General features: G+C 47.3%; 1 protein-coding gene across 5 annotated transcripts in view; it reads right to left on the bottom strand.

Annotated features, from left to right (window-relative positions):
• Nucleotides 1–20760, bottom strand: part of LOC136675224 (uncharacterized) — a 28170-nt gene extending 7410 nt beyond the window's left edge. Inside the window, exons 1-3 of one of the 5 annotated variants that reach the window (XM_066651664.1) lie at nt 20734–20760; nt 19849–20634; nt 18584–18674 (exon numbers count right to left, since the gene is read on the bottom strand). In XM_066651664.1, the coding sequence (XP_066507761.1) occupies nt 18584–18674; nt 19849–20484 (727 nt within the window). In that variant the 5' untranslated portion in view covers nt 20485–20634; nt 20734–20760. Of the gene's footprint in view, nt 1–7964; nt 8084–12059; nt 12202–18583; nt 18675–19848 lie in introns of those variants that run through there. The other 4 variants (XM_066651666.1, XM_066651665.1, XR_010796145.1 and 1 more) reach the window with 4 other exon arrangements.
• Between the last annotated feature and the right edge of the window lie 942 nt (nt 20761–21702).

Consider the following 21702-nt stretch of genomic DNA (forward strand, 5'->3'; position numbering starts at 1 on the left):
GGGAGAACACACCACACTCCTCACAGACAGTCACCCGGAGGAAACCCACACAGACACAGGGAGAACACACCACACTCCTCACAGACAGTCACCCGGAGGAAACCCACACAGACACAGGGAGAACACACCACACTCCTCACAGACAGTCACCCGGAGGAAACCCACACAGACATAGGGAGAACACACCACACTCCTCACAGACAGTCACCCGGAGGAAACCCACGCAGACACAGGGAGAACACACCACACTCCTCACAGACAGTCACCCGGAGGAAACCCACGCAGACACAGAGAGAACACACCACACTCCTCACAGACAGTCACCCGGAGGAAACCCACGCAGACACGGGGAGAACACACCACACTCCTCACAGACAGTCACCTGGAGGAAACCCACGCAGACACGGGGAGAACACACCACACTCCTCACAGACAGTCACCCGGAGAAAACCCACGCAGACACAGAGAGAACACACCACACTCCTCACAGACAGTCACCCGGAGGAAACCCACGCAGACACAGGGAGAACACACCACACTCCTCACAGACAGTCACCCGGAGGAAACCCACGCAGACACAGGGAGAACACACCACACTCCTCACAGACAGTCACCCGGAGGAAACCCACGCAGACACAGGGAGAACACACCACACTCCTCACAGACAGTCACCCGGAGAAAACCCACGCAGACACAGAGAGAACACACCACACTCCTCACAGACAGTCACCCGGAGGAAACCCACGCAGACACAGGGAGAACACACCACACTCCTCACAGACAGTCACCCGGAGGAAACCCACACAGACACAGGGAGAACACACCACACTCCTCACAGACAGTCACCCGGAGGAAACCCACACAGACACAGGGAGAACACACCACACTCCTCACAGACAGTCACCCAGAGGAAACCCACACAGACATAGGGAGAACACACCACACTCCTCACAGACAGTCACCCGGAGGAAACCCACACAGACATAGGGAGAACACACCACACTCCTCACAGACAGTCACCCGGAGGAAACCCACGCAGACACAGGGAGAACACACCACACTCCTCACAGACAGTCACCCGGAGGAAACCCACGCAGACACAGAGAGAACACACCACACTCCTCACAGACAGTCACCCGGAGGAAACCCACGCAGACACAGGGAGAACACACCACACTCCTCACAGACAGTCACCCGGAGGAAACCCACGCAGACACAGAGAGAACACACCACACTCCTCACAGACAGTCACCCGGAGGAAACCCACGCAGACACAGGGAGAACACACCACACTCCTCACAGACAGTCACCCGGAGGAAACCCACGCAGACACAGGGAGAACACACCACACTCCTCACAGACAGTCACCCGGAGGAAACCCACGCAGACACAGGGAGAACACACCACACTCCTCACAGACAGTCACCCGGAGGAAACCCACGCAGACACAGAGAGAACACACCACACTCCTCACAGACAGTCACCCGGAGGAAACCCACGCAGACACAGGGAGAACACACCACACTCCTCACAGACAGTCACCCGGAGGAAACCCACGCAGACACAGAGAGAACACACCACACTCCTCACAGACAGTCACCCGGAGGAAACCCACGCAGACACAGGGAGAACACACCACACTCCTCACAGACAGTCACCCGGAGGAAACCCACGCAGACACAGAGAGAACACACCACACTCCTCACAGACAGTCACCCGGAGGAAACCCACGCAGACACAGGGAGAACACACCACACTCCTCACAGACAGTCACCCGGAGGAAACCCACGCAGACACAGAGAGAACACACCACACTCCTCACAGACAGTCACCCGGAGGAAACCCACGCAGACACAGGGAGAACACACCACACTCCTCACAGACAGTCACCCGGAGGAAACCCACGCAGACACAGAGAGAACACACCACACTCCTCACAGACAGTCACCCGGAGGAAACCCACGCAGACACAGGGAGAACACACCACACTCCTCACAGACAGTCACCCGGAGGAAACCCACGCAGACACAGAGAGAACACACCACACTCCTCACAGACAGTCACCCAGAGGAAACCCACACAGACATAGGGAGAACACACCACACTCCTCACAGACAGTCACCCGGAGGAAACCCACGCAGACACAGGGAGAACACACCACACTCCTCACAGACAGTCACCCGGAGGAAACCCACGCAGACACAGAGAGAACACACCACACTCCTCACAGACAGTCACCCGGAGGAAACCCACGCAGACACCGGGAGAACACACTGTTCTGTAAAATACTGTTTCCACCAAATTGACCTAACTCTCCCAGAACAGAGACAAGACAGAACCTGAGAGAAAGGACACAACTGGCCAAACTGGTGGTGACATTCATTCATATGTAAACAAACAGCGCTGGGCAACACTGAGGTCAGCAACAATTACAGGGGAAGTGTCCATTCATTGTACGAAAAGTTGATAATATAATTATTGTGACAAGCCGAGTATTTATTTGGCGTCTGAGACATTCTGAGCAACAGATCATATGAACAGGAACACGAACATGAATAGGACCCTACAGGGGTCAGCTCTGACCACTACACACTCCACTCTGAAAGGAACACAGCGCCTCCAACAGGCCAGAACGACTTGAGCACCATATTTCTACAGTGATAAGAGACACGGACACCCCATTTTCCCCCCGTTCCCCAAACGAATGGTTTCGCTGTGTGTCACTGACTCTAAACCCTGAGGATTCACTCGTACAGTGTCAGTTCAGATGATTAATTTCTCTAATTTTTGAGGCGAAAAAGCTACAGTGTCTCTAATGAAACACATCTATAAACTGCAAATTAAAATAACAATGCGGCAGAGCAGAGAAAACAAGCCGCAGACAGAGGAGCGTATGAACACACAACAGTGAAGCCGTTACGGAGGATGTGACATGAACTTCCTGTGGAAACAGGACTTTATCTGCTGTGTGCACATGCAAACACACACACACACACACAGACACAGAGAGAGCGAGAGAGAGAGAGAGAGACAGACAGAGAAATTTACTTTCTTTTAGTTTCTCTCTCTCTCTTAAATGCCTCTGTATCACTTCACCATTCCCATCTACGTCCATTATCTTCTGAACTGGAAAACTCATCAGTTAGCTTATCTCTCTCTCTCTCTCTCTCTCTCTCTCTCTCTCTCTCTCTCTCTCTCTCTCTCGCTCTCTCGCTCTCTGAGTTCAGTTCCAGGTGTGTGTGATGAAGTGGGTCAACAGGTGACACACAAGCACACACACACACACACACACACACACACACACACACACAGAGAGAGAGAGAGAGAGACACACACACATGTCTCAGAGAATGGAAATATAATATCCTTACTGCGTGAGAGACCACAGGGGGATTATGGGATAGAGAATACAAAGACACCTCTGATCTCTCTCTCTCTCTCTCTCTCTCTCTCTGTCTCTCTCTCTCTCTCTCTCTCTCTCTCTCTCTCTCTCTCTCTCTCTCTCTCATGCATGTGCATACACAGTTTTATTAATGAATTAATAGAAATGCTCCAAGTTTCTTAACTTTGACTTAAATTAAAAGCTAAGCACATTTTTCAGATGCTAGGTTTCTGTCTGAAGGCAATGATACACACAAACACTCACACACACATACAGCACTGTGCAGAAATCTGAGGCCCTAAGATAATGATATATATTTAAACTAAAGCCTCTCAGTGAGTGTGGGGCTGGTGTAAAGTTATAATCACAGTAAACACAGTGTAATAATGATATAAAACACATCAGAAACATAAGACAATGTTTCTCTATAAAGCAGTGGGTGAGAGTGAGTTTGAAGAACAGTGTTTTGTTCATATTCTCCTTGATTTGGATTCATTCATTCATTATCTGTAACCATTATCCAGTTCAGGGTCGCGGTGGGTCCAGAGCCTACCTGGAATCATTGGGCGCAAGGCAGGAATACACCCTGGAGGGGGCGCCAGTCCTTCACAGGGCAACACAGACACACACACACAGAGAGAACACACCACACTCCTCACAGACAGTCACCCGGAGGAAACCCACGCAGACACAGGGAGAACACACCACACTCCTCACAGACAGTCACCCGGAGGAAACCCACGCAGACACAGAGAGAACACACCACACTCCTCACAGAGGAAACCCACACAGACACAGGGAGAACACACCACACACCTCACAGACAGTCACCCGGAGCGGGAATTGAACCCACAACCTCCAGGCCCCTGGAGCTGTGTGACTGTGACACCTACCTGCTGTGCCGCCGTGCCACCCACATATAATACAGTTATAAATATAATTAATCAGTAATTATACATTAAACCATTACTGATCTTTCTGTTGAGGACGTCCAGTGTTAATGACCGTGTTTGTTCTGTTTTGTACTGAAATAAAATCCCCTCCATATATTTTCCTGCAGCGATGCTCTGAAGATTATGGTCTACACTGGGTACACCACAGCGTGAAAGCAAACCTGAGCTACATTTGGACAGGAACTGATATCACACGCGGAACTGATATCACACGCGCCTCTACCAACAGAGAGACACATGATTTAACAGCAGACGAGATCAAAGGAAGGCTTGGTGAGGACACATTCCTGCGAGGGATGATTTTACGAGTGTAACGATGCTCTCAGACACTTTAGTATCACAACACAAAACTGTGAGAATGCACCTCACGTGTGGCTGAATACTATCAAATTCTCCAGCAATTCTTCAGCGTGTAGTTTTCTACGAACTCTTGCCTATATTCATTATATTGACTTTTATTTTAATTCTGTTTGTATTAGTTCTGTGTATACGTCCCCAATATGTGTCAGCGCCAGTGGCGATTGCTCTAAGACTGCAAGAGAAGCTCAGCTTCCCCTAAAATGTAAAAAAATAAGTGATCAAATATATACTGTTGTGTGTACGGGTCATTGAATAAATATACACTACAACGCGCTCAACTTTTTTTCAGAATCAGCTTCTTATCACTGGTAAAGACGCGGCTTTCCTCTCAATCATTCCCGCAGCTTCACAGTGCTTTAAACAGTGAGGACACTGAGCGTCCACAGAGTTCAATAGCGAAGCAGCGAAGTGCAGCGAAACGAGACGAGTCATTGGGTAAATGCTGGGCTTTGTCCCGCCCATCGGACGCTCAGCGTCTCTGGGGGTCTATGGAGCAGTGGGCTGGCCTCGGCCGGCCCGGACGCTCAGCTTCTGCATGGTGATTGGATGATCTGTCTGAGGCTGAATCCCTTTTTGATTGACAGCGAAATGAGCGAATCAGCGATCCTTTGGTGTAAAGATCCGTGGGAGCACAGGCGGACACACTTCACATGGGCCAAGGCCGTTTAAGCCTAGCTCTGCTGGACATTGAGAGGACACTAGTCAAGTCCCTGGAAAAGACGCGTTGTTGGTACGACAGCGTCACAGATCATTTTCTTTAAAAGGAACGGAGGGTAGAATTTACGTATAAATAAACCCACACATTTTATGATGTAGGCCGAAATTGAGCTACCCCTCCTTGAAAGACCAGCATCCACCACTGTTGTTCGCGTACCGTCCCTTTAAACCCACACCACCACGCTGTAGTCACATGACCCTGCCCCGTCCAATCAGCCACAGGGAGGAGAACCTAAACACGGAGGCGGACCGAGCGACTGGAGCTCGTACCGAAGAGAAGCGCTGCGTCTGTGGTTTGGACGTGTTCTGACTTTAGTGAAGACACCGAACACAAAGCACTGAGAGAAACCAGTTTCAGACCGAAGTGAATCCCCCGCTCTGTTTCACACCGAACACAATCACACACCGAATACGAACAGAGCACGGCTCAGACGCAGAGACGGAGCTCCCCGCCGCATCAGAGACACACACCCCACCTTTAACACTGGAGTGTGTTTACAGCACGAGCCTCGACAGGGAACTGAGAGACAAACTACAACAGAATAATCCTCATGAATCGTGATCGAGGGAAAAAGATCAGTTAATCGTGATGTTGATTTGTGTTCTCATCGCCAGGCACTATTCTGTGGAGATGTCCAGCACTCGGGTGCACCTCAAAAAATCACTCATTATTCGAGGTTCCTATAACATCTGGACCCACTGACTGTGTCTGGACACAAGACACAGCTAAAGAAACACACCCAGAGAAACTCAGCATTGCTTTTATTTAATCGTCTCCACTGCACTGAGATCATGATACAGAGGCATAATGAGCCCACTTCCTGCCTGAGAGCATTCACTACAGCTCTGCTATCATGTTACAAACACACACACACACACACACACACACACACACACACACACACACACACACACACACACACACACACACACGGCATTGTGTTCAACAGCAAAGACATGCAGCTTTCTCTGCTTTACACACTGCTGCATGAGCTACACATGAGTGTGTGAGACAGATCTGTAGGTTTCTGCACAAAAGAGGGAGAGAGAGACGAGAAAGAGAAGAGAAGAGGTGGAAGAACAGAGTGTGAAAAGAGAGAAAGACGGAGGCAATCACATGCCGGTCTGCTGCAGAGCACAAAGGGAGTCTGGCCGGCTGCACACTCTCAAAAATGTGGTGTTCGCTGACAAACTAAACAAAGCTATGGGAATTTCTGCAGCATTCCTATTGGACCTTATGGAACATTTAGTCAGTTCCTATAGCTTACTATAGACTGCTGTACGCTGCCAGAGCACGGTGCAACAGGAGCCTGCACAAAGCATTGCTGCTTTAAAGTGCTACACAGTGCATTATCGGCTAGTGTCCTGCAGTTATGTGCACAGTATATGACCATATATGGACGGAGCCTATATCCTGTACTTTAAACCTACAGCAAGATGCATTACAGGCCAAAAGCACCTGGCAGCATCAATCAACCATTTCACCGTTTCACAGTGTCAACATTTCAGGGAAAAACTTTCTCTGAAGACCTTTTAATAGGCTACAGACGTCTGGTTCCATTTAGCGCCACTGTGGATTTTTCCAGAGTGGAATGGTTTCCTTTAAAGTCTTTATGGGATTAAAGGGCAAGTTCATTGACTTAAACATATTAGTATTATAATAATATTTAAACATGAAGACAATGTAATAGAGAGTGGGATTCACTCATTGTTACTCCCTTCTAAAAAAAACACGCACAGTGCTTTTGAATGGAACCAGACGTCTGAACAAATGAAGTTATTATATAAGATGTATTGGCTATTTTCCAATACATTATTAATCCGTATAAAAGAGCATAAGGAGTGTGGAGGTTACTGCTGGTGATGGAGGACTAATAAAATGCTAGACCTGTGGTAGACATGGAGATATAACCTGTGGTAGATATGGAGACGTCTGGTTCCATTCACTAACAGTGTACAGAAATGAACCACAGCAGAGATCACTGCTGGGAGTCTCCTCTTTAAAGAAAGCAGACTACAACAGTCCAGGAAATTGTTGATAAACAGTTAATGAAAGAGAATGAGGGCCAATTAGCATTATGCAAATAAGCACGCTAATTAGCAGACGGCTGGAGTGAGCTGTCAGCCTTTAGCATTAAAATAAGACAATGGCAAATGGACTGTGTTAAAAACAACACAAAACTAGTCCAAATCTATTCAAAATAAGAGTGTGTTTCAGTTTTGAGAGTGTGCAGCTCTTACCTTTAGAGAGGGGGAGAGTCTCTAAGCTTCCGGACACACACACACACACACACACACACACACACACACACACACACACACACACATAAACAGAAACAGAGATAACAACAGCCAAGTTCAGACCTTTAAAGAGTCCTCCCTCTCCCTTCAGCCCTGTGTCCCTTTAAATTGCTCCCACCCCCCACCACTATACACACACACACACACACACACACACATACACACACACAAACACACACACACACACTCACGCAAACACACACACACACACGCATGCAAACACACACACATACACACAGAGGTGGTCTTACTCAGACACGACTCTGACACACAGCTGTGCTCGTCTTGTCACAAAGACGCCTCTCTCATTTTTTTCCTTTCCTCCTTTCTTCCTTCTTTCCCTCTCCCTCTTTCTTTCTGTCCTTCCCTCTCTTTCTCTCTCTCGTCCTCTTTCACACTCCTCCAGGCAGGAGACAGACAAAGAAAAAGGAAGGGAATGGCTTGGAAAGAGAAAGCAAAAAAAAAAGAGAGAGAGAGCAAGAGAGAGAGAGAGAGCGAGAGAGAGAGAGAGAGAGAGAGAGAGAGAGAGAGAGAGAAAGCCCGCCCCCTTCCACCACCAGCCGTTTCTGAGGTTTTTTTTTTCACCATCTCCTGCATGGCCCCTCCTCCTCCAGCAGCCTGTTTCACCAGTCTCTCTCTCTCTCTCTCTCTCTCTCTCACACACACACACACACAAACACTTGCATTTCTCCATCTGTCTCACTCCCGCTCTCTGTCTCTCTCCCCCTTCACACCTTCCGAGTACAGTGTGTGTTTCCAAGGTAACTGGAGATAAACTCCTCTCCGGCGGAAACACAGGACAAGGCCCTCTCCCGCTCGTCGTCTGTCACTGCCTGCGTAAAAACCTCACATGTGCACTCGGCTTCGCTCTGTGCTCTCCTGGCCCTGCTGCAGCCGCAGGAGAAGCTGCAGCTCTGCAGATGTGCAGCAGTGATGCATTACCTCCCTCGCTTCACTCCCTCACACCAGACCTTCTGCGTTCAGCAGATCATCACAGATCCCTGGATCCCACTGTTAACATCAGTGCAGTGAAATCCGATCCTGAAATGACCCACAGGACTTTTCCTGACCGTTCCCATCTTCATCAGGTTCACGTTAATGACTCTCTACCCTAAAGCCCATGCTTAGTTTGAGGGGGTGTAAATCTGAGCACATTCCTGCTGCACCTCAGACAACCATTGGCTCAGGAGCTGATTGAATCCATCAGTTGTTTGGTTCATTAGAGAGATATCTGCAGGAATCAGGTTGTGCTTCATGCAAATGAGATGCTAATAGGAGGAGATTGATTTCACTCACTGTTGCTGATTCATCAACTGCGCTCAGATCTTCTTTTGTTTCCATGTCGTATTAAAGTTTTAACAATCAGACGACGAAGAGCTCTGCATCATATTCTGGATCTAGTTTTTCTGCTTGTGTAACTCTATCCCGACACATCCCCTGCTGTAAAAGTGAATTACACTAGGGGGAGCCCCAGGAGCGAAAAACGCAGGTGTTTACACTTGGCTTTTCATGCGGACGAGTGAAATCGGACCCTGATCCAATCATCAAAAATGCCTCTTAGTGCCAGGTGTAAACACGCCTAAGTCTTTCCAGATCACACATTTCTGGTCGAACGCCCTTTGGATCGCTGTTCTGGACCGCAGCTTCCGGGATCGGGTCTTTGCTGTAAATCCCGGTTCTCCTGTGAGAGCTGGATAAAAGACTGAATCATGAATGAATGGTGTTTGTGTTGTCTTTTCCTCATTATCCCACTCAGCGCTTTCATTCAGTCCAACAACTACAGACACTTCAGTCCCTTCAGCTGAATACAGTCCACACAGCACCTCCCATCTCTCTCTCTCTCTCTCACACACACACACACACACACACAGATCTACTCCTCCTGTCTGACCCTCTCTGAGAAACTGCAGCAGGAGAGTTTCTGGAGATGGGTGGAGTATTAAAGCCTGAGGTCCATAATTTCATCCATTTCATCCCAATCCACCTGGCTGATGAAATACATTGATCTGTAAATTATTCATTCATTCATAGTCTGTATCCCTTATCCAGTTTAGGGTCGCGGTGGGATACCCAGAATTCTCATAGACCCCACACTCCTCACAGACAGTCACCCGGAGGAAACCCACGCAGACACAGGGAGAACACACCACACTCCTCACAGACAGTCACCCGGAGCGGGAATCAGACCCACAACCTCCAGGTCCCTGGAGCTTCCAACGCCACAATGTGTCTGATCTGTAAATGAGATGTTCTTATTAGCCTCTTTCAGCACACCCCCTAGTGCCCATTTAACTGACAGAATGAAACTGAACTGGGTCAGTTCTCTCTCTTTCTGTGTGTGTGTGTGTGTGTGTGTCTGAATGTTGAGCTGCTAGTGAGCAATGAGAAGCAAAAGGAGAGAAGTGAGAAACCCCAGCTGTGGAAATAACTGATGTACAGGATGAGATTAAAGGAACCAATGGACTCCCGAAGCTATCCTCTGGTTGGAGGACTCCAGTTACGAGTGTAATTTAGACGGTTGTCTACGCGAACGCTCGCACAAACAGCAACTATCTCTACTCTAAGTGATGTGTACGTTCTCCAGGAGGTTGGTGAGTGCTGTTCTAAGGATGATTCATGCTCTGTGTGTGCAGACAAACATCTACGTGGAGCGTCTACAAATGTTTGGAGTGAACAGCGAACACAAACGGCATCCTATTCCTTGTTTTTCACGTCTGAGTTTCCTCTGGACTGAGAGACAGCAGCAGACTGAAGCGCTGGCTGATGTTCACAGCAGCTCTTACTTGAATTTATATTTCCTCCAGGCACAAAGCCACAGTCGCGGCGCGGTAATGACGGCTTCCTCCACCTTCCTCCAGCCGCACACTGCCACAAGAGGCCGGGTAGAGTTTGGTTTGGCTGGAAAAGAGTGACGCTTCTGAGCCTCCAAATCCACCAGGAAAACACCAGAAAAACATCCAGTGCGGCCCACCCAGCACGGCTAACCATAGAGCAACTCAGTTTAAGGCCATGTGTCCTAATAATGAATACACTCCCAGGGTGTGTGTGTGTGTGTGTGTGTTAGGGAGAACAGCAGACACCCACTCTGTTTTCTTACAGAGGGTGGAATCACACACACACTCAGACTAAACAAGACGGGAGAGAGGCGACTCTTTTGAAAACAGACTGAGTAAGCGACTGTGGCCTCACCTTATATCGTTTAAACACAGGATTGCTGATTATTAGCCAAATTATTCTAATTATATGCTAATTATTTAAGGCATAAGATGCAGTGATGTCTTAATTCAATCCATTTTTGACGCCACAGTATTCACAAAAAACAAGAGCCGGCTGTTGCAGACAACTGTGTGTGAAAGTATCCATAGGTGTGTGTGACCTACCCTCCTCCAAAAGTTACACAGTGCAGTTTCTGCAGTGCTGAGCATGGAGTAGCAACAACGGAGGATCTGATCTACCTCTTTTAGCACGGTGGAGCATCACAATGAGTTTGAAGCTGTAATTTTAAGGTACAAATACCACCTACTGTTGCTTTAAAGCGAAATAAGCTACAACAATGAAACCAATGAGCTTTCAAATAAGCGCAGGCTTTATTAAACCTAGTGCTAATCCACCACGTTATCCACAGAATGAATTTCCCCTTGAAAGGCTCTGGAAACGAGCCAAGATTGTGGTCAACAAGTGTGTGGCTTTATTTTGGGCGAGTGACATCTGAGAGGCTGATGAATGTAGGTCAGCTCTAGCAGGCGACGGACGGTGAGGATATATCACACACACACTGTGTCCAATCATTTCTGGATGCTCAGAATCAGTGAATTCAGCTCCTTTAAGCTAACACCGCTTTGTATAACCTCTGCAGAAACACACAGACCAGGGGAGAGGGCTAGAGTCACCGTGTACAATGTCAGCGGCGGTCTGTGGAGCAGTGGAGCTGCATTCTCAGGAGTGATGGAGCTCCGGTACCTTAAGGAATTTCAGTACCTGACATGAATGCAATCAGATCCTCACAGCAAATGCTGCAAAATGGTCTAAAGCCTTCGTAGAGGCTTCACGGAGGCTGTTACTGCAGCAAAGAGGGACGAAGCCCCCACACGGATCCCACTAATGGCAGGAGAAACACTGGGCAAACGGGTGTCTACACATTTTTGGACACGGATGTTTCTACATACGACAATGACATTGCATTGTTTTCATGCTTCAGGGTCAATAAATGTGATCAATATCTATTCTACATGATCTATACAGTCCATAGACCCAATGGCCACCGTCAGATTCACTACATATTAATTATGGCACTGAAAGACATAAAGAGACCATGCATTCTTTCTCCTTCCCCATCCATTCCTCACCTTCTCTTCCCTCCTCTCCTCTTCTTGCTTCTTCCTCTCCTCTCTCTCCTCCTCCTCCTGCCACCACTTTATCCCTTTTGTCCTCTCCTTTCCTCCTGTCCTCCGACGTTCTTTTCCACACCTCTGCACCTACCCTCTCTCCTTCTCCTTCTTCTCTCTCTCTCTCTCTCTCCCTCTCTCTCTCTCTTTTAGATGTTCTCAACAGAATCATCCACGTGCAAAGCCGGGGACAGGAGGGGACGGAGGGGGGGAAAGGGGCGTGGTGTTGTTAAACAGCCACTGCATTCAGGTCATGTGTCAATCATTGGTCTCCAGCCTATCAGAGAAGGGCAGGAGAAGCCGGCAAACGGAGCCTGGCCAATCAGGGTTAGAGGGAGGGGAGGGGCATGTGTGAAGAAGGGAGAATGTATGTATGTGTGTGTGTGTGTGTGTGTGTGTTTTGGAATAAGGCCAACACACTGTGAGCTATTTTTAAACCTCCACAGTAGGGTGGTAAAAAGCCTCCATTTTCTGGTGCTGTTTCTCCGGGAGAAATAAACCGAAGCCTATTCCGTGCAGAAAAAGGCTACAAATGCTAAAAACACACAGTTTTTATTTATAAAACTCACACTCGCGCCTCTGTACTCATACACACCTCCACCACAGCGAAGGTGACCAGTGTTTTATCTTTAGTTATAGTAGTATTTTTAGGATCTGAAACAGTGTAGGTGTTTTGGCAGCCGCTACGCTAATGCTACAAAGCTACGGCTAGTCCTCGCGCTAACAAAGACACGTGAAGAAAATTCTGACAACACTATAGTAGCACTGAGTAGAAACAGTCGCTGAAAAAAAAAAAAACATCTCAGAGTTAAAGACACAGCGCCAGTGTTTACACTCCACCAGCAGCAGCTCCTAATAAATCCCTGGCGCTGAAGCTAATGCCCCGTATTCGTCACCGCGGCTCAGGTCACAGCCTCCAACTCCAAGCTGGATTTGCATCCACAACAAATGCTAACAAACCTATTCCTGAATCTAATTTCAATTCCGTTTCAGCACACGACAAACGCTCAGGTCAGAAATGCTATACAGTGTGGCATTGTAGAAGAAGAAGACAACATAGCAACCTTAGGCTAAAGGGAGGGTGAAGGATAAGGATTAACTGAACCACAGAGTATTCAATAGTAACTGTAGATATATACGTTGCATTGACTTCATCTCTCGCTCTCTAAGTGTCTGTAACCCTTATCCAGTTCCGGAGCCTACCCGGAATCACTGGGAGCAAGGCAGGAACACACCCTGGAGGGGGCGCCAGTGCTTCACAGGACGACACACACTCACACATTCACTCACACACTCACACCTACGGACACTTTTGAGTCTCCAATCTCCTACCAACGTGTGTTTATTTCGGAGCGTAGGAGGAAACTAGCCTTTGCTGCTTGCTAGGCTGCTATTGTCCTTCTGGAGGCACGAATGCATTTAACCCTTATCAAACTGTCGCTGCCCAGTTAAAAACACGTATCTCCATGCTTGTGTTTGTTTACTACATCATTTGAACACAGCAGCTGTCCTTCACTCTGTGTGTAAATCTCATGGAGACACTCCAAAACTGCTCTGAATATAATCCTCTTACTTTGGCCTCCATTGAAAGTTAAGGTTTTTCTTTCTGAACTGGATTTTTAAAACCACTGTCTGTGTCTTTAGTGAACAGTGACGGAGCTGAGCAGTACATTTCTTCTGACGCTGTACTTAACATCACCCTGTGATTCTGCGTCCAAAAGTGTGTAGACAGCCCCATAAAAAGTCTACAAAAAGGCAGATGATAACGAAATGTATTGCACTGGAGCAGCTGCACATGAACATGTGGCCATCCGGCCCAACGCCAGTGTTGGTCAGAGGGGTATAAAGCCCACCAACTTTAGGCTGTAGAGTAGACCTGTGCTCTCTGGAGCTCCATAAATACCTTTGGGGTGATAAGGGATCCAGAACTAATCATCCAACACTATTACAATATCAGAAAAGAAGAGAAGAGACGAGAAGAGAAGAAGAGAGATGAAATAAGAAGAGATGAGATGAAAAGAAAAGAGATGAGAAAAGAAGTGAAAAGAAGAGATTGCAAGAGAAGTGAAGAGACAAGATGAGAAGAGATTGAAAGAGAAAAGAAGAGATGAGAAGAGATGAGAAGAGAAGAATAGAGATGAAATAAGAAGAGATGAGATGAAATGAAAAGAGATGAGAAAAGAAGTGAAGAGAAGAGATTACAAGAGAAGTGAAGAGACGAGATGAGAAGAGATTAAAAGAGAAGAGAAGAGATGAGAAGAGATGAGAAGAGAAGAATAGAGATGAAATAAGAAGAGATGAGATGAAATGAAAAGAGATGAGAAAAGAAGTGAAGAGAAGAGATTACAAGAGAAGTGAAGAGACGAGATGAGAAGAGATTAAAAATAAGATAAGTGATTAAAAGAAAAGAGAAGTGAAGAGATGAGATGAAAAAAGAAGAGAGGAGTGGAGATAAGAGACGATAAGAGAAGTAGAAAAGAAGAAAAGAATGGGAAAAGAGACGAGGATGATATCAGGTGGAAGAGGAGAGAAATAAAGGGAAGAAAAGGGAAATGAGTGTATAAGTGTAAAGTGTGTGTGTGTGTGTGTGTGTGTGTGTGTGTGTGTGTGTGATGAGCAGACTGTTCTGGTACAGCTGAGTAACTCCAGGAGCTGAGAGACTGATCGTTAAATCAGATCTTAGACCCAGAATCAGACTGAACATCAGACTGAGCCACAGACTAGACATCAGACTGTAGTCTACGTGACGTCTTGCACATAGCACCTACTGCAGGAGAGAGGGGGGGTACTCCGCTCTCTCGCCCAGTCCTTTAATCACTGACCAGAATGACTGCACGGGAGAGAGAGAGAGAGAGAGAGAGAGAGAGAGGGAGAGAGAGAGAGAGAGAGAGAGAGAGAGAGAGAGAGAAGGGCTGTGTGGACTAATATACTCTCGCCCACTAATCATTGACTAGAATATCTGAAAGACTATTAACAGAGAGGGAGAGAGAGACAGACAGTGAGACTATTCCACTGCCCATAGCAACAGCAGCCATACTAGTCTCTCTCCATTGGACGAGTGAGCAGGGTGCATGCTGTCCCTATGTTCTGCTGTAAGCCAATCAGATGAGCCGGCCGGCTGAGCTGATCACCATGGCAACAGAGCTACACACTCCAGTCAGTCAAACATGGACGGCTCACGCACGCATGCACACACTCTGTCAGTCTCTCTTTCAAATCTCTCTCTCTCTCTCTCTCTCTCTCTCTCTCTCTCTCTCTCTCTCTCTCTCTCTCTCTGTCTCTCTCTCTCTCTCTCTCTGTCTCTCTCTCTCTCTCTCTCTCTCTCTCTCCCTCTGTCTTTCTCCCTCTCTCTCTCTCTCTCTCTCTGTCTCTCTCTCTCTCTCTCTCTCTCTCTCTCTCTCTCTCTCTCTCTCTCTCTCTCCCTCTGTCTTTCTCCCTCTCTCTCTCTCTCTCTCTCTCTCTCTCTCTCTGTCTCTCTCTCTCTCTGTCTTTCTCTCACACACTCTGTGGTTGTCTCTCTCTCTCTCTCTCTCTCTCTCTCTCTCAGTCTGTCTCTCTCTCTCTCTCTTTCTCTCACACACATCTTTGCCTCTGTCTGTCTCTCAACTCTTTCTCTCTTACTCTCAGTCTGGCTGTCTCTCTCTCTCTCTCTCTCTCTCTCTCTCTCTCTCTCTCTCTCTCAGTCTGGCTCTCTCTCTCTCTCTCTCTCTCTCTCTCTCAGTGTTCACAGTGTTGTGTGATATTCATAAAATGCTGATTACTAATTAGAGAATATTTAAATACGTTAATAAAGTTAATAATATGGCATTAATTACATAAATGAGTCCGTGCTTCCTTAGTGTTTCTACATCTACACACCCACAGCACTCAGCAAAATTCAGAGACATCATTCATTCATTTCATATCTGCACAGAAATCCATTAATAATTTTAATCCATTTCACTTTTTATAAAATTCAGAGAATGTTTCCTCACCATTTGCTGCTCTCCTCTGTTTGTGCTGGAAAAAGCTCCAGTGACTGTACACAGGCCTGCCTCAGTTAATGGAGGAAAAACTACATGTCTCAGTCTGAACTGAATCTGTCTCTCTCTTTCTCTCAGCCATGAGAACACTGAGAAATAGCATCTAAAGGCATTTGGACAGTGGAGAGTCTTAAAACATAGAAAAACATGAAAAGACATAAGAATGTGGCTTTATTCCTGCACCACATGTGGGTAAATCTGACTTATTTTTGCTTTTCCAGATATATTACTTAAGGTGGACCTGACTCCGACCGCTAAATTTCACACAGAGCGAAAGTGCTACAAAAACAAAACAGCTCGAGTTACACGTGAGTTTCTGTGGGAATTCAAACAGTGAATAAACACTTAGACAATTTACACTTCAGACACCAACAAGATACAGTCGCTTCTTACTCACACACACCGCTCCACCTTAAAAGATACAGTCGCTTCTTACGCACACACACCGCTCCACCTTAAAAGACACAGTCGCTTCTTACTCACACACACCGCTCCACCTTAAAAGACACAGTCGCTTCTTACTCACACACACCGCTCCACCTTAAAAGATACAGTCGCTTCTTACACACACACACCGCTCCACCTTAAAAGACACAGTCGCTTCTTACTCACACACACCGCTCCACATTAAAAGATACAGTCGCTTCTTACTCACACACACCGCTCCACATTAAAAGATACAGTCGCTTCTTACTCACACACACCGCTCCACCTTAAAAGACACAGTCGCTTCTTACTCACACACACCGCTCCACCTTAAAAGATACAGTCGCTTCTTACTCACACACACCGCTCCACCTTAAAAGACACAGTCGCTTCTTACTCACACACACCGCTCCACCTTAAAAGATACAGTCGCTTCTTACTCACACACACCGCTCCACCTTAAAAGACACAGTCGCTTCTTACTCACACACACCACTCCACATTAAAAGATACAGTCGCTTGTTACTCACACAAACACTCCACCTTAAAAGATACAGTCGCTTGTTACTCACACACACAACTCCACCTTAAAAGATACAGGCACTTCTTACTCACACACAGCGCTCCACTTTAAAAGATACAGTCGCTTCTTACTCACACACACCACTCCACCTTAAAAGATACAGTCGCTTCTTACTCACACACACCACTCCACCTTAAAATATACAGTTGCTTCTTACTCACACACACCACTCCACCTTAAAAGATACAGTCGCTTGTTACTCACACAAACACTCCACCTTAAAAGATACAGTCGCTTCTTACTCACACACACCACTCCACCTTAAAATATACAGTCGCTTCTTACTCACACAAACACTCCACCTTAAAAGATACAGTCGCTTCTTACTCACACACACCACTCCACCTTAAAATATACAGTCGCTTCTTACTCACACACACCACTCCACCTTAACAGATACAGTCGCTTGTTACTCACACAAACACTCCACCTTAAAAGATACAGTTGCTTCTTACTCACACACACACCACTCCACCTTAAAATATACAGCCGCTTCTTACTCACACACATCACTCTACCTTAAAAGATACAGTCGCTTCTTACTCACACACATCACTCTACCTTAAAAGATACAGTCGCTTCTTACTCACACACAGCGCTCCACTTTAAAAGATACAGTCGCTTCTTACTCACACACACCACTCCACCTTAAAAGATACAGTCGCTTCTTACTCACACACACCACTCCACCTTAAAACATACAGACGCTTTTTACTCACACACACCACTCCACCTTAAAACATACAGACGCTTTTTACTCACACACACCGCTCCACCTTAAAATGTACAGTCGCTTCTTACTCACACACACTGCTCCACCTTAAAAGATACAGTCGCTTTTTACTCACACACACCGCTCCACCTTAAAACATACAGACGCTTTTTACTCACACACACCACTCCACCTTAAAACATACAGACGCTTTTTACTCACACACACCGCTCCACCTTAAAAGATGGGGGGGATGCGGGAGTCACTAAGAGTACTGTAGTTCTCTATAATTGTCTACGCTGCCTTTAAAGACTTCAAAAGATATTTGGTTCCCTTCACTTCCATTGAAATCTCTGATGTTTTTTTCCTTCTCCTGAGAAGTTGCTGAGGTTTCCTGTGGAATGTGATACCTGTGTGTGTGTCTGTGTGTGTGTGTGTGTGTGTCACAGGGTCGTTTGTTTGGCCCTATCCCCATCTGTCTCAGTTTCTCTGTGGGGTGGGATTGTCCCCTGGGAGCACACATCTGGAGCACGGCTGGACGGCTGCTCTGCTGAGTGGCACCGCACATCTGTATCTTCACACACAGTTTAAACCCCCAGTACACGTACACTCCACAGTCCATAGACACTCAGGAAAAGTGTGTGACTGCAGTGAAGAGGAATACACTCCTGATTTACGCCCTTCTGCTCAAAGGAAATGGACACACTGTGGATGTAGGGTTGAGACTGACTGTGAAACTCACGTCTTCCTCCTGATTGGCTCTTACAGCTGTCCGTCATCCTCGGGTCCAACACCACATCATCAGCATCTTCACCAACACAGTACACCTCCATCTACAGAGAGAGAGAGAGAGAGAGAGAGAGAGAGAGAGACCCAGAGAGAGATAAGAGAGAGTTATTGTACTGAGCTATTTTTCAGCTGAAATGGATTTAATTTTAAAAGAAGAGAAAAAACAAGGTGTAAAAGGAGTGATGAAGGGGTGATGAAAGAGTGATGAAGGAGAGATGAAGGTGTTATCTCCTCTGGTTCTGTCTGGAGTGGGGTTTATGATCCAGAATTCATCATTCATCATCGTCACCTATAGATTAATGTCGCTGCAGTGAAGAGGCCCAAACTTCAGAGTGGAAACAACACCACACTGTGCTCTATGATCCCACACTGCCCCCTAACGGCTCACCACCGATAGAGCAGCTGTTTGTAATGATCTAACACTTCAGCTATGAACTTCTAAGCTCCAAGAACTCCATTTATTTGTTACTCACACACTCACCCAGTTACTCACACACTTTTTCCCATTCACTCTAACATGCTCACTCATTCACTCACACACTCACCCATTCACTCACACACTCACCCCATCACTCACACACTCACCCAGTAACTCACACACTCACTCATTCACTCACACACTCACCCCATCACTCACACACTCACCCAGTCACTCACACACTCACCCATTCACTCATACACTCACCCATTCACTCACACACTCACCCCATCACTCACACACTCACCCCATCACTCACACACTCACCCAGTCACTCACACACTCACCCATTCACTCATACACTCACCCAGTCACTCACACACTCACCCATTCACTCATACACTCACCCAGTCACTCACACACTCACCCATTCACTCATACATTTACCCCATCACTCACACACTCACCCCATCACTCACACACTCACCCACTCACTCACACACTCACCCCATCACTCACACTCTCACCCATTCACTCACACACTCACCCATTCACTCACACACTCACCCATTCACTCACACACTCACCCCATCACTCACACTCTCACCCATTCACTCACACATTTACCCAGTCACTCACACCCTCACCCATTCACTCACACACTCACCCCGTCACTCACACCCTCACCCATTCACTCACACACTCACCCCATCACTCACACACTCACACCTGCTGTTATTTCAAGACTATGCTGAAAATATATTCTAACAAATGAGCAACCCAATCTCTTCTTATCGCACCTCTGGTGTTTGGGTGGTCTCTCTGGTGAGTGGGTGGTCTGTCTGGTGGTCTCTCTGGTGAGTGGGTTGTCTCTCTTTTGAGAGGGTGGTCAGTCTGGTGGTCTCTCTGGTGGTCTCTGGTGAATGGGTGGTCTTTCTGGTGGTCTCTCTGGTGAGTGGGTGGTCTGTCTGGTGGTCTCCCTGGTGAGTAGTTAGTCTCTCTGGTGAGTGGGTGGTCCTTCTGGTGGTCTCCCCTGGTGAGTAGTTAGTCTCTCTGGTGAGTGGGTGGTCCTTCTGGTGGTCTCCCTGGTGAGTACGTGGTCTCTCTGGTGTCTCCCTGGTGAGTAGGTGGTCTCTCTGGTGGTCCCACAGAGCCACTCTCTCACTTAAGGGCAAGGGCACCTTTTTCCTGCAGGCTGGAGTTTCCTCTCCCCTTTTGAGATTGTGTTTCAGAGTTCCAGAGGGTCCAGGGGACTGCCTCTGTGTCCCCCCCCCCTCCCCAATATAACTCCAGATAAAATGTTTAACGCTGAATAAGACTTTAAACTCAGTGAGTTTCTGTAAACTTATAGAAATGATGCACAAAAACAGCTGTAACTGTGGTCCGTCAACAGTTGTGTGACTCAGAGAGACCCCCAAACCCACCGACCACTGCATTACAACAAGGGTCTCCAAGAAAAACAGAAACAGCCCACCTCACCTCACTGGCACCCGGCTGTACACAGCAGCTGTCCAGTCCACGCCGAGAAGACACTGAGAAACGCTGCTGCGTGTGATGTTTTCCTCAGCGCTGCGTGGGCTCTCTCTCTGCGTTATATAACGTGGTCAGTTCTGCTGCCTTCCTGCTGAAGCTGATGGACACAGACTCTGATCAAAGCTGAGATCTTGCTAAATTCAAGCACTCACCTCACTTCCGTGTCCCATTCCAGAGCCCAGTTACCCCTCAACCCTCCTGCCCCACACCCACCTGCCCCCAGCATCCAGGTAACCACTCTGCTAATGTCTTCCAGAGTAAGTGTGTGTGTGTGTGTGTGTGTGTGTGTGTGTGTGTGTGTGTGTGTGTGTGACGAAGGTGGGGGGGTCTGAGATGTTGACTAACTGTGTGACTCACTTCTGAGGAACGATGACGTCACTGCCCCACATGCCCACGCGCTGATTGGCAATGTAAAGGTGGTGTGTGTGTGTGTGTGGGTGGGTGGGTGGGTGGATGTGTGCTTGAGGTTATAGGAGAGCCACAGACACTAGAGGGCGCCAGTGCCATTACAAGCAGCAAAGTAGTATTTATGAGGTGGACACATGGGTCCCAGATCTCCACCTAGTGCCCTATGTAGTGAACTAAGTGTAAACCGAGGACCTCAAAAACACACTAGAGGGCGACAAAAACACGGTATACTCTTCAACAATGAACAGCTGTTGAATCTGCTGCAGATAGAGTTTCATATTCTTTTACACTAAAATTCAAATACACACTAGGGGGCACTAGTGTCAAATAAAAGACAGGTGAGCTGGGGGCTATATAAAGTATTCATCTCACACTACTCCCCGGTCCCCTATGGTCCCCTAGGTTTGAAATCTGATATTGAATATATTTAGGGAACTTCAGTAGACGCTAGGTTACATGACGTGGGCTGCGTCTCAAACCACCACCTGGTTCCGTATGTAGGGAAACAACTGGAAATTTATGAGAAATCCGCATGTTTGCATTTCCTGGAAGTCTCCAGCAGACACTAGGGGGCGCTAATGCCACTACACTTCTATGAGGCTGGGGACAATACAATAGATGTTTCTCCACAGCGTGTTACTCAGCTTTCCTCCTCCTCCACCAGGTGAATCAGGTCCTGGTCCTGGTTCTGGAAGCGGGTTCTTGTTTAGTGG

The sequence above is a fragment of the Hoplias malabaricus genome, chromosome 18 (assembly GCF_029633855.1).
Source record: "Hoplias malabaricus isolate fHopMal1 chromosome 18, fHopMal1.hap1, whole genome shotgun sequence".
Taxonomy (NCBI): domain Eukaryota; kingdom Metazoa; phylum Chordata; class Actinopteri; order Characiformes; family Erythrinidae; genus Hoplias; species Hoplias malabaricus.